The 14077-nt window shown below is 40.4% G+C and overlaps 2 protein-coding genes and 1 pseudogene across 2 annotated transcripts in view; 2 read left to right on the forward strand and 1 right to left on the reverse strand.

Moving 5' to 3' along the window:
• Positions 1 to 14077, forward strand: part of MBTPS2 (membrane bound transcription factor peptidase, site 2) — a 39162-nt gene that overhangs the window by 6775 nt on the left and 18310 nt on the right. The window contains exons 4-5 of the mRNA XM_065901122.1: positions 8109 to 8212; positions 9922 to 10049. Coding sequence (XP_065757194.1) covers positions 8109 to 8212; positions 9922 to 10049 — 232 coding nt within the window. The remainder of the gene's footprint in view (positions 1 to 8108; positions 8213 to 9921; positions 10050 to 14077) is intronic.
• Positions 2535 to 4613, reverse strand: LOC136142694 (heterogeneous nuclear ribonucleoprotein A1-like; annotated as a pseudogene).
• On the forward strand, positions 12656 to 13855 carry YY2 (YY2 transcription factor). The gene is made up of 2 exons (XM_065901190.1): positions 12656 to 12781; positions 12860 to 13855. Exons 1-2 carry the CDS (start codon positions 12656 to 12658, stop codon positions 13853 to 13855), a joined length of 1122 nt encoding a protein of 373 aa, XP_065757262.1.

Consider the following 14077-nt stretch of genomic DNA (forward strand, 5'->3'; position numbering starts at 1 on the left):
TATATATATATATATAAGTACATCTTCTTAATCCATTCGTCTGATGGGCACTTGGGTTGTTTCCATGTCTTGGCTATTGTAAATAGTGCTGCTATGAACATTAGAGTGCACGTATCTTTTCGAATTCGTGTTTTTGTTTTTTTCATATATATACCCAGGGGTGGGATTGCTGAATCATATGGTAGTCCTATTTTTAGCTTTTTAAGGAACCTCCATACTGTTTTCCATAGCGGCTGCACTAATTTACATTCCCACCAACAGTGCACAGGAGTTCCCTTTTCTCCACATCCTCGCCAACATTTGTTATTTGTAGACTTTTTGATGATAGCTATTCTGACAGGTGTGAGGTAATACCTCATTGTGGTTTTGATTTGCATTTCTCTAATAATTAGCAGTGTTGAGCATCTTTTCATTTGTTAGCTACCTGTATGTCTTCTTTGGAAAAATGTCTATTCAAGATTGACAGATTTTTTTTTAACTCATCTCTTTGTGGCCTCTACTAGCTGTGTCACTATGGGAAGATTACAAGTCATTTGTAGCAGAACATAATCTCTTCTATGGTAATAGCTCTTTCTTAGAGGTTAAAAGGATTCAGGTGGGTGAGGCCTCAGACGAGATGATTTATTTCTTCAGCAAACATTTACTGAGTGTAGTCTGCCTACTGGCCTTGTGCTTAGTCCTGCTTATACAGGGAACAAAATCCAATCCTAGCACTTACAGAGCTTTTAGTCTAGAGGGAGAGCTGCTATGATTTTCTACAGTTGGACAGAGTACAAGGTGCTGCGGGAACAAAGACAAGCCCTGCTGAGGTGTGCCTGGCACTGGGAAGAGAGTAGAGGAGAAGGGAAGGGAAGGAGAGTCCACATAGCCTGGGAAAGGAAGATGGCAGTTGAGCATGCCGGAAACAGAGGGAACCATATAACATGGAAAGGCAGAGGGAATAATAATACTAATAATAAAACCTAGTTAGGGGCTTCCCTGGTGGCACAGTGGTTAAGAATCCGCCAGCCAGTGCAGGGGACATGGGTTTGAGCCCTGGTCCGGAAAGATCCCACATGCCGCGGAGCAGCTAAGCTCATGCACCACAACTACTGAGCCTACGTGCCGCAACTACTGAAGCCCGTGCGCCTAGAGCCCGTGCTCCGCAACAAGAGAAGCCACCGCAATGAGAAGCCCGCGCACCGCAACCAAGAGTAGCCCCCGCTCGCCGCAACTAGAGAAAGCCCTCACGCAGCAACGAAGACCCAATGCAGCCAAAAATAAATATAAATTAAATAAATTTATTTTTTAAAAATACTAGTTAATATGCAATGCTTCCCATGTGAGGTTTTTTGTGCCTATTTTATTTTATTCCTGCAGCAATCTAGAGGTAAGCATTGTTGTTATTCCTGATTCACAGATGAGAAAACCAAGGCACAGAGCTGTTAAGTCACTTGCCTGTGATCACAGCTAGTAAATGGTGGGTCCATCATTCACCCACCACTGACCTCAGAGCCTGTGCACAGTATGCTCTACTCTCTTAAAAAAGACCAGTAATTCCTCAAGGAACTATAAAGTAACTTTGACCTGTATCTAAGAGGTATATGGTGGAAGGTATATGGTGTAGGAGATAAGATGGGAGATATAGGTAGGGTCTGAGTTATGAAGGGCCATTCTAAGAAGTTTTGATTTTATCTGTAGATAACAAGTCTATGCAAAATGGACTGGAGTAGGGTTTCACCGAAGATGGGGAGACCGTTTAAGAGAGCATTTGGAATAATTCATGTTAGAAGTTATAAAGATCTTAACTAAATTAGTGGTAAGGAGAATGAAGGGGCTGGATTCAAGGGATCTTTTGCAGTGGAGTTCTCAGACCTCAATCATTAATTGAATATGAGGCTGGAGGGAGAAGAAAGTCGAGGATGACTCTCAGGCTGCATGGCTGTTTATTGTTTGCCAAGAAAGAGGATAGTAGAGAAAGAAGCAGGCTTGGAGGAAATAGGATCACTGGCCTGTCTGCCTGCTAGGATTAGAATGGCAAAAGGGTTTTTTTGGGGTTTTTGGTTTTATTTCAGTTTAACAAGTTTGTGTTTTTGTTTTTTTTTTAAAGACACATTTATTCAGTGTCACATTTATTCAGACTATTACATTTAGCAATCAACAGCGTGGGTACAAAAAAAAATCTATATTAAAACGCTTTGTTGGAATGCTTTACACTTTCCACAGAATAGAAGCTAAAATAATCTATTATACAATTAGTCACAAATATAGTGCTTGGGGTATTTTTGCCCATACACAGGAGTATTGTCTAAAACAGGGGTACCCAACTCCTGGGCCGCGGACCACTACTGGTCTGTGGCCTGTTAGGAACCGGGCCGCACAGCAGGAGGTGAGTGGCAGGCGAGTGAGCGAAGCTTCATCTGCCACTCCCCATCGCTCGCATTACCGCCTGGACCATCCCCCCCCCAATCCATGGAAAAATTGTCTTCCATGAAACCAGTCCCTGGTGCCAAAAAGGTTGGGGACCGCTGGTCTAAAACATGTCTTTGTAGCAACTAGGCCCTGCCACCTCTGTGCTTGGTTGAGTTCCCAAATCTGTTGTAACCTGTAGCTTCCCTGTCACTTCTCTGGCTCTCCTCTCCTGCTAAGCTTTGTTTCCTGGCAGTAATTAAAACCTCCTGCCATAGCCACGTTGGTTTCGTGGTTTGGCAAAGTATTGGCCTCATCCCCCATAGGAGCCAGAACTTCTGCCTCCAAAGTTTCCTCCTTTCATGGGTCCAAAATTTGAACATTGATTGTTGTAACTGCCAAAATCATTGTAGCTTCCGCCACCTCCAAAATTGCTTCCGTCATTACCAAACCCATTATAGCCATCCCCACTGCCACCATATCCCCCACCACGGCTGCCACGCACCAGAGCCACCTCGGCCACTGAAGTTTCCTCCACGACCAAAGCTGTCATTCCCACCAAAACCCCCTCCACGACCACCACCAAAGTTTCCAGAAACACTTTGCTCTCTTTGGCTGGATGAAGCACTAGCCATCTCTTGCTTAGATAGGGCTTTCCTTACTTAACAGTGTGGTATTTCTTTTTTTTTTTTTTTTTTTTGTGGTACGCGGGCCTCTCACTGTTGTGGCCTCTCCCGTTGCGGAGCACAGGCTCTGGACGCACAGGCTCAGCGGCCATGGCTCACGGGCCTAGCCGCTCCGCGGCATATGGGATCTTCCCGGACCGGGGCATGAACCCGTGTCCCCTGCCTCGGCAGGCGGACTCTCAACCACTGCGCCACAAGGGAAGCCCACAGTGTGGTATTTCTGAATGACAGTCTTGTCTGCGGAGTCATGGCCATCAAATGGTACAAAAGCAAAGCCTCTCTTTGCCATTGCCTCAGCCAGTCACTTTTTTCCCCAATACTGTTCAAAATAATCTCTTAGGTGATGTTCTTCAGTGTCTTCTTTAATGCCACCAACAAAAATCTTTTTCACAGTTAAGTGGGCACCAGGTCTTTGAGAATCTTCTCTTGAGACGGCCCTTTTTGGTTCCCCAACTCTTCCATCCACCTCGTGTGTCCTTGCCTTCATGGTTGCATCCACCTCCTCGACAGTGGCATACGTGACAAACCCAAAGCCTCTGGAGCGCCTGGTGTTTGGATCCCTCGTTACCACACAGTCTGTGCGCGTTCCCCACTGCTCAGGTGGCTCCTCAGACTCTCACTGGTTGTTTCAAAGCTCAGACCTCCAACGAAGAGCTTCCACAGCTGTTCGGGCTCTTTGGGAGACTGATTTAGACGTGACAGCAGTGGGGCTGGGGAGACTTTAATGATGCTTACTCGGTGGCGTCCACGGGCAGAAACAAAGCTAACAAAGTTTTTTTAATTTTTTTATTTGATAAATTTGACATGTTACTGTTTGCAAATTTAAGGTGTACAGTGCTGTACACCTTATGTACTTTCATACATTTATTTATTGTAATATGATTGCCATTGGAGCAATATTTATCACATCATAGTACAATTTTATTGATTGTATTCTTTATACTGTGCATTAGATCTCTGTGGCTTATTTACTACTTGTTACAAGTTTGTACCCTTAAATACCGTCACTCATATCCATCCCATCCCCTGGTAACCACCATTTTACTCTCTGTTTTTTAATAGATGTGACTTTTTTAGATTCCATATATAAGTGATATCATACTGTACTTGTATTTCTCTGATTTATCTCTCTTAGCATCATGTGCTCAAGGTCTATCCATGTTGTTGCAAATGGGAGGATATCTTCCTTTCTCATAGCTGAGTAATATTGCATTGTTTATGTACATGTACCACATTGTTTTTATCCATTCATCTGTTGGTGATCATTTGGGTTGTTCCCATAATCTTGGCTATTGCGAATAATGCTGTGATAAACGGAGATATGCATATATCTCATTGAAATATTTTCATTTCCTTTGGGTATATACCCAGAAGTGGAATTGATGGATCATACCTTAGATGTATTTTTAACTCTTTGAGGAACCTCCATATTGTTTTCCATAGTGGTTGGACTAATTTATATTTCCACCAGCAGTGTGTAAGGGTTACCACATCCTTGCCAGCACCTGTGTTGTCTCTTTTCTTCTTGATGATAGCCATTCTGACAGGTGTGAGGTGGTATCTCATTGTGGTTTTGCTTGGCATGTCCCTGATGATTAGCGATGTGGAGCATCTTTTCATGTGCCTTTTGACCATTATGCTGTCTTCTTTGGAACTACTAAATAGTAGTTCTGTCCATTTTTTAATCAGATTGTTGGGCAGGGGGTTGTTTGTTTTGTTAGTTCTTTATATGTTTTGGATATTAACCGCTTATCCAGTATATGGTTCGCAAAACTTTTCTCCCATTCTGTAGGCTGCCATTGGTTGTTTCTTCTGCTATGCAGAAGCTTTTGAGTTTGATGTAATCCCATGTGTTGATTTTTGCTTTTGTTGTTTGTGCTTTTGGCATCCTGTCCAAAGAATCATTGCCTGAATGGTAAAGTGTTAATTTACAGAAGAAATTATTTCTTCTGTTTGCTTTTCAACTTACTCATAGAGCTTACAAAATATTGATTCAGTTAGGAGAGCCATGCTTTGGAACCATTAAGAAGTCAGCTGCCCTCTGTATATCTACCTGGCATGTTTTTGTTTAAGTTTGTTGTATCTCCTGACTTTGATATGAGCTCTTGTAGCTTAGAGCACATACTTTCTGTTTACTCTATAATTCCCTTCAGCCTCATTCAGTATTAATTCCCCAAAACCTGGTACTCTATGTTATTGAGAGATCAGTATTTTGGTACATCTAATACCCTGTGTGATCACGGCCGAGACAGATGGGCAGTCGAGTATTGTTGCCAGCAAATAAGACCTACCATCTGTTGGTGTAGTCACATGTTCAAATCCTTACCTTATTTCATTATTACATCACTGAAATAATAAAGAGAAGAAATCAATATCCTATTGGATCAAGGCTACTGATTTTTTTGAAATAAAGGTAAGATAACCTGAATACTTTGTGATATAGAGGGAATGTATGAGTATTAATCTTAAGTACATAAATTTAGAGAGGAATCAGAGAAAAGGAAACTACAGGTCTGAACAGACAGATGCCTGACAACATGGGAATGGAGCAGATATGTAGAAAAAGGTACACTGATGTTCTTGAAAAGAGTTGCTTAGTAGGGTCTGAGTAGAGAGAACTTCAGATAATGAGCATCATAAAAATATCCTCTGACCATTTACTTCCACATCTGGGACTCTAGGTTAAGGAAACACTTCCAAATTACAGAAAAATTAGTATTCATCAAGCTGTTTATCCTAACATTTATTACTATGAAGAATTAGAAACAACCACAATATGTAATTGAGGAATGGTTAAATTATGAGATTGTCATTCAGTGAAATGTTATGAATACATTAAAAATGATGACTATGAAAGCTAGTTTCATAACTAGAGAAAGGACTCTTGGAATCAATGAATTTAGAAAGCAATCCAAGCAGCATGGTTTGAATCTCCTCTTCAGTTACTAAAAAAGGCTTAAAAATGAAATTCCTTTGTTATACACAAAAATAAATTGCAATTGAATTAAAATTAAAATGTGAAATCATAAAAGACCTTGAAAGAAATAAAAACAGGTTTCTATTTATAGGAACACAGAATGAGAAAGACATATGCATAAAACTAATGGCAGAAACCATGAATATTGATAGATTTGACTACATAACATTTTTTACATATCAAAAAACCAAAAGCAAAATAAAATTAAAAGGCAAAACTTGGGAATGCATCTGTGATGTGTATCACAGAGAATCAATAATTGATACTTGAAGTGATCTTACGGACAATAAGAAAAACATGAACACTCTAAGGAGAAAAAAATTGACAAGTCGGGAGTAGGCTACTCACAAAAGATCTATCAGTGGTCAAAAAGTAGGGGGAATATTCAGCTTAATAGTCATCAAAGAAATAGAAATCAAACAATGGGATGCTTTTTATTCCTCTCAAATTGCAGATTTGAATAAAATGAGCTTACCCAAGGTTATTGAAGTGTCTGCCTTTGGAGAGCAGTTTGATATGTATCAAAGTCCTTTAAATTTTGTGTATAATTACCCTCTCTGTTAGACGTAATGTTAAACAGTGGACAAGGATTATCTCCTGTAATCCTCAGAATTACCCTTTTATGTAAATATGGTGATTTCCATTTTAATGATGGGGAAATTGAAGTACTGGAGGAATAATCCAAGGTTCTTCAAGGTCCCTTAGCTAGTTATGATGGAGCCAGAACACCAAACCCAAATGATATGTCCCCAGAGCCTGAACCAACCGTGCTTGTCTAACAATTTATTCCCTCCAAATATTTGTGTATATGTGTCCAAATATATTTATCACAGTATTTTATAAGAGCAGAAACCTTTAAAACAATTAAATGCCCAACAATCTACTCCATGAAATACAATGCAGCTATTAAAAATCATGTTGAACCAGAAATACTCATGGGAAAATGTTTGTGATACTATTAAGTGAAAAGGGTAGATTTCAAAACCATATTTATAAGAAAAGAGTATAATTTTTTTAAATATGTGTACATGAAAAGATTGGAAAGACGTGCATTGAAACACTGAGAATGGTTTTTTGTTTTGTGTTTGGGGAACAGGAACGGTTTCTATTATTCTTTGAGTTTTCAAGTTTTCCTGCTTTAAACATATTTTGTAATTAATTTAAAATACTAACTAATGAAAGAAAGACGAACTTTCCTCCAGAAGGATACCTTTAGAGTCCCACTGCCTGGATTGTGAGAAATAGAACTTAGGAACGATTATTTATCTTGCAAGAAGATTCTTGGGTATCTAAAAAAATTTTACTGTGCAGCCTTTAAAATAGCAACCTTAAGTGCATAACAGTGGAGCACGTGGGTCCTTAACATGTCTGTATGTTCCAAATGCCTTACTTTCTGCATTAAATTTCAATTTTAGTATAATATTTATGTATCACTTTGATATGATTTTTCTAACCAATGTTCTAGACAAACTGATAGAAGAAATGAAGGGCCTGGTGCTCCCACACCAATAAGGCACTTTATTACACTGCCTTTAATGATCAACTCTCATATAACTTGATAATACTAAAATGAAACTCATTGAAGGGGGGTGGGGACATCCTGTATTACTCACATAAGTACTTGGAGCCTTGCAATAACACTTTAGCGGAAGGAATGGGAACTGTAACAAGAATTCCCAAATCGGGCTGCCAGCCCTCGAGGGTGGATCAGCTACTGACTCCTTCACTGCCACTCTGCCTTCCCTGGCACTATGCCAGGCTCCCTAATTCTTTCCCGTGGTAAAGACTTCAGGAAGCTAACGTTTCAACTTTTTAACCTGGTGTTTCCTATTCTCTTTAGATTGGTGGTGTGCTTAGCTCAAAAACTGCCTAGTTCAAAAAAACTGACTGGTGTTTTTATAAAATTTATTATGATAGAAATGGAGAAGTGGACCATCAGTGTTCATATTAGTTTTAGCTTACCTAACACTGAGTTTGGAAGTTTAAGTTTTAGTACAGAGTGAACATCGTGTTCTCTTGGTGCCCAAGTGTGTTTTTATCATTGTGTCTGTGAACAGGTTCCTGGCATAAATTTACCCGTCAACCAACTGACCTATTTCTTCGCTGCAGTCCTCATTAGTGGTGTTGTACATGAAATTGGACATGGGATAGCAGCTATTAGGTAATGATATTTACCTCTCTCTCTCTATTCCATGCAAAGAAGCTTTTCATTTAGGAGTATTTATTACTAAAATCTGCTACATTTGATACTTTTTCTTTCTTTGGATACTGCCCAGTGCATATCCACCATTATTATTTTAAGGTAACTTCTCTTTTGTAGAGATTAATATATTGATGAATATGCTCAATTAACTATGTGCACATCTATAATCTGGGTCTTTCTATCCTTTGTCCTTTGCCAGCATGGTTATATCCTCATGGTTCTTCACTATTTTCATCCAGTCCTGAAACCTAATCTTTCTATTCATCACTGGATCAGAATGATAACCACTGCACTCAAATCAAAGCCCATCCACCTGCCTTCTTAGTACTTTCTTTGGCTCATCATCTGAAATACTTTCCTGCTTCTACTCATGGCCTCTGCTGGCTACAGCAAGAACACTGAAAGCTCTGGGTTTGTTAACAAATATCATAGCCTATCTAGAAATCCAAGTGGAAGAAGATAAGGGAGGATGAAACCTGGGACTTGCTTCAAGTATCATGCCATGTTCTCGTCTTGACTGTCCAAATGTATCATTGTAATTATACCTGAGCATTTTAAAGACTCCTAAATGTGTAAAATCCTGATGGGGGGAGAGATAGAGTCTCAACTCCCCTTCACTCCCACATAATGAACACACATACTGATGGCAATGTGTTTCATCCTTTGGGTGTGTGGACCAGATAAAAGGTTTTAGAGGAGAAGATTTAATCACTTCTTATTACTTTCCAGTTGCTTATGAACAAGAGTCTATTGACTGGCAATAAACCCTCATCTTGACAGAGCATATACTGTTACACAGGTGTGCCATGTAGTGGTTTAAGTGGTCGGCTACTTTTTTCTTTTCTCTCTTTCATCTTTACTTCCACCTTAACTTTGCAGCTTTTAGGGTTTTACATAGAAAAGTATTGTTATTACAGTTTAATCATTCATAATATGTTTGTGAAATAGTTTGGTAATATTTTATAAAATCCCACTGCCAAGAAAAAGTGAATTTTACAGTCATCTTATATAGTTAATGCTAGGTGACAGCACAATATATTTAGATGACGCTTTTTTTAGAGTAGCTGTATGGTCTTACGAGGCTTTTAAATGTAATTCCAGTTTTAGAGAATGAATTGATAAAAAATAGTTCTCTTGAGGACAGTCTGAGCATTATGCATTTTTAAATGCAGTACTTATTTTTAACATTAATTCAACAGCAATACACTTAGATAAACCTCCACCTTTATAATGGCTAAGAGAAATATAAATATTTAGATAATTTACTTGAATTCTATTTTCTACTATCTCCTTCCCTGAAAATAATTCAGAATAAACCATAAAAATGTTTTTCATTTAGTTTCTCATAGAAATATTAACTATTTCTTTATACAAGTGACTAATTTTAAGTTATTTGCTCAGCATATTGGTTTCTAAAAATTTTTGAAGTTGTTAAGTCTATTTCAGAATGCCCTGTTTTACAAAATGCAATTTCACTGGTAACTAAATCTGTATGCTATTATAAAATTATGATGATATATATCATATATAATTTTTTGACTCTCCAGAGAGACTTGTATTTTAAGCAAGAATTTGAATTACAGTGGGAAGTTTTAAGATTACATGCATTATTAATCTGAAAAATGCAATACTAGTAGTAAATTCCTTTTTCTTATGTGATTTCTTAGGGAACAAGTTCGATTTAATGGCTTTGGGATTTTTCTCTTCATTATTTATCCTGGAGCATTTGTTGATCTGTTCACCACTCATTTGCAACTTATATCACCAGTCCAGCAGCTAAGGATATTTTGCGCAGGTAAAAGACTTAAATTTCTTTATTCATCTGTGTGTTATTAGTGGTTTTATGGAAAGTACATCACAACTGAAAACACCTCACCTTTTGGTTGATAAATTCAGTTTATAAGACTCTCAGTCAGGGCTTCCCTGGTGGCGCAGTGCTTAAGAATCCTCCTGCCAATGCAGGGGACACGGGTTCAAGCCCTGGTCCGGGAAGATCCCACATGCCACGGAGCAACTCAGCTCGTGCGCCACAACTACTGAGCCTGCGCTCTAGAGCCCGCGAGCCACAACTACTGAGCCTGTGTGCCACAACTACTGAAGCCCACACACCTAGAGCCCATGCGCCACAACAAGAGAAGCCACCGCATTGAGAAGCCCACACACCGCAACGAAGAGTAGCCCCCACTTGCCACAACTAGAGAACACCCGTGCACAGCAACAAAGACCCAACGCAGCCAAAAATAAATACATAAATAAGTAAATTTTTTTAAAAAAGACTCTCAGTCAGAAGTGGTAGAGCAAAATAATTTACATTCCAGTTTTTTCATTTTTTTAACATGAATTATTTTTAAAAGATTGAAAAAATGAGAACATATCATGAAAATATGACTAAAGCATTAAATTAGACTTAGGAAGTCACTTGATAATCATAAGGAGTGTAATCCACAATGGAAATGTAATCGTGAGTCTTTCTTACTAAATAAAGTAACACATCATCAAAACAAAAATGGGAAAAGTACAAGGAAAAAGCAGAAATGTAATCAGGGAGGCTTATCTCATCTCTCAACACACAGCAGGTTAAGTATGAAAAAGTCTTCATCATCAAAGTTCTAATTAGCAAGGTCAAAATCAACAGTTATGTCAAATCCTATACCATGACAATTTCTTTTCAAGTACCCATGAAACTTATAAAAATTGGCCAATTTAATTCAAAACCATAATTGCAGTATGTTTAAAAGTGATAATGAAATAATGTGTAAAGTTTTGCTAAAAGGAAAAGTCACTGCCTTAGGCAATTATTATGAAGTAAGAAATTAAAGTAAATCAGTTAAACTGAAGAAGTGAGAAAAGAACTATAAAATAGGTAAGAAATGATGTAATTAGCATGCATATAGGCAAAAAATAATAAATTAGAAAAAACAGAACTGTTAAATAAAAGAGTTCTTTGAAGAACAAAAAAAGATTAAATCGGAGAAAGCATTTATAGACAGAATTAGCAGTCAGATTGGGGAATGACAACTGATAGAGAAATTTTAAACAATTATTAAAGTGTTCTTTGTTCATCTCTGCAAAAAATTTTCACAAACCTGGATAATTATCTTTTTTTTAAACAGCCGAAATAAACCCCAGTGGAGACAGAAAAAAAATATAAATAGGCTAATTACCATGGGAGAAATTAAGAAAGTTTAAGAGTGGTCCTGAAAGTTTCATAGGAGAATTCTTTCAAATCTTGAAGGAATCTTGAAGGAAAAGATTTCTCTTCTCAATTCCAATTTAGTATAAACTTTCCAGGTCGCATAGAGAAGGAAACTAAGAATTTTTTAAAAGTCAGTATACCACTGATACTTGTAAAGCACAAAAAAAATTCTACAGACGGTTGGTGTATCTAAACAGTGCAAGGATGGCTTAAAATTAGGAAATCTTATTTGAATGTGGTAAACATTAATTACTCTTAAGAGAAAAATATCCTCATCTCAGCAGATATTGAAGTCAGTATTTAACAAAGTTCAACATCTATTAATGGCTAAAAACCAAAAATCTTTAGTAGAAGTACTAAACAGAAATAGCTGGTTACTTCCTAATGGTATAACACTTAGAAGCATTCCTATTAACGGGCAGGACAAGCATTCCACTGATACTGTTAAAAATGGCCTGTAAATGTGGGTCAGTGCAATCGAATAAGAAAAAAAAGAAGCATAAGTATTAGAAAGGAGTAGGCCTTCCCCGCCCATACTATTATATACCTGGCGGGGGGAGGGGGAGGGACAAAAAAGTCAATGGAAATGAAATACAGAAAAATTCTGTAGAGCCTGGTTGCTGTATTCAAAAGAAACAATAGCTTGGCGAGCTGAGCGAAGAGGCACGCAGTGGCAGGAGAGCTGGCGCACGCACGAGTGTGTGAGCGTGGGCATGAGCATGGTGCTGCACTCTGCTGGGGTGCCCCAGCTTAGAAGCGCATGTGCGGGGTGCCCCAAAGCACACCTGCGTGGGTGCCCCAAAGCGCATGTGCGCGGGGTGGGGGGGAGTGCTCCAGAGCGCATGTGCGGGGGGGGGGGAGTGCTCCAAAGCGCATGTGCCGGGGTGCCCCAAAGCGCATGTGCGGGGGGTGGGGCGGTGAGGCAAAGCGCGTGTGCGGGGTGACGCAAAGCGCATGTGCAGGGTGACGTAAAGCGCGTGTGCGGGGTGACGTAAAGCGCATGTACGGTGGGGGGCGTTCCCCAAAGCGAACGTGTGCAGCGGGTCCAGAAGCTTCCACGTCGTCTGCGTTTTCCGCGTTCCGCACCGGAAGCGCCCTCTCTTTCCTCTGGAGCTCGGGCTTTTCTCTCACAGCCTTTCTTTTCCGCGGCCGTCTTGTCGTTCGTTCGCTGCCCAGTAGCCAAAGCCTGAGAAGAGCCCTCGGCCATGGCCTCAAACAACATTTTCTACATCGTGACAGAAAACTCGGAGATGTATGCAGATGCTGTGGAGCTGCACCAGATCCCTGTGGAGACCGTCCCTGTGGAGACCGTCCCTGTGGAGACCGTCCCTGTGGAGACCGTCCCTGTGGAGACCATCCCTGTGGAGACCGTCCCTGTGGAGACAATGGCGGTTGAGGCAGCCAAGGAGTGCGAAGACATCAGCGGCAGCTGTGTCCACGATGGCCACCACCGTACGTCTCTGCTCGTGCTGCAACCTCTCATTATCAGCACCCCAAACCAAGGGGACTACAACAAGGAAATGATCATGATGCAGATGCAGGAGGAGGTGGTGGGCTACTACCGGTCTGAAGACCTGCAGGTCACCAACCTGGAGAACAAGACGGCCATCCTGGCCGACGAAAACAACTGCTTCCAGGAGACCCTGGCTCCCTTGTCACCACCCTCCACGTCCTCCTCGGCCTACAGCCACAGCAGGAAGGACAGTGGCCAAGGCACAAAGCCCAGCGATAAGAGTAGTTACGCCGGCGGCAAGGCCAGGGCGGCAAGCAGCTCCGAGGTGGGCAGCGAGAAGTGGGAGCAGGAGCAGGTGCGCGTCAAATCCCTGGAAGGCGTGTTCACCGTCACCATGTGCTCCGCGTGCGATGAGAGAGACCACGAGACTAGACAGGCTGCTGAGAAACGAACTCTTGGTTATTCAGAGTACCTGACGGGGAAGAAGCTGCCTCCTGGAGGAATTCCTGGCCTTGACCTCTCAGATCCCAAACAAGTGGCAGAATTTACTAGAAAGAAGCCCCAGAAAACCAAAGAAGAGCCCCCGAGATCAATAGCTTGCCCTAGCAGAGGCTGCGTGAAGATGTTCAGGGATAAGTCTGCTTTGAGAAAGCATCTGCACACCCATGGTCCCAGAGTCCACGTATGTGCAGAATGTGGCAGAGCTTTTGTTGAGAGCTCAAAACTGAAACGTCATCAACTGGTGCATACGGGAGAGAAGCCCTTTCAGTGCACCTTCGAAGGCTGCGGAAAAAGCTTTTCCCTGGATTACAATTTGCGTACCCATATGCGAATCCATACCGGAGAGAGGCCCTTCATGTGCCCCTTCGATTACTGTAATAGGACATTTACTCAGTCAGCTAACCTGAAAACTCATATCTTAACACATACTAAGAATAAAGATAGACAGTAAAAAGGAAAGAAGAAACTTCTCAGGCTCGGAAAGCATCTTCCAATAATGTGATGGGAAATAAATATGCCTCTTTTTTGTGTACTGTTTCTAGAAAAGAATTTTTTTAATGACTCTAACACGTCTAAGAGTCAGGTTTTGATAGGTTAGTAAAAGTAAAATTTAAAAGGTTAAAAAAAGTAATTCTTTATATAAGATAACATTGTTAAGATGTTCTGTCTTGTT

The sequence above is a fragment of the Phocoena phocoena genome, chromosome X (assembly GCF_963924675.1).
Source record: "Phocoena phocoena chromosome X, mPhoPho1.1, whole genome shotgun sequence".
Classification (NCBI taxonomy): domain Eukaryota; kingdom Metazoa; phylum Chordata; class Mammalia; order Artiodactyla; family Phocoenidae; genus Phocoena; species Phocoena phocoena.

Coding starts and splice junctions, on each gene's coding strand:
- YY2 (XM_065901190.1), top strand. CDS start 12,656: ATGGCCTCAAACAACATTTTCTACATCGTGACAGAAAACTCGGAGATG. Junction 12,782..12,859: donor TCCCTGTGGAGACCGTCCCT/GTGGAGACCGTC, acceptor GCAGCCAAGGAG/TGCGAAGACATCAGCGGCAG.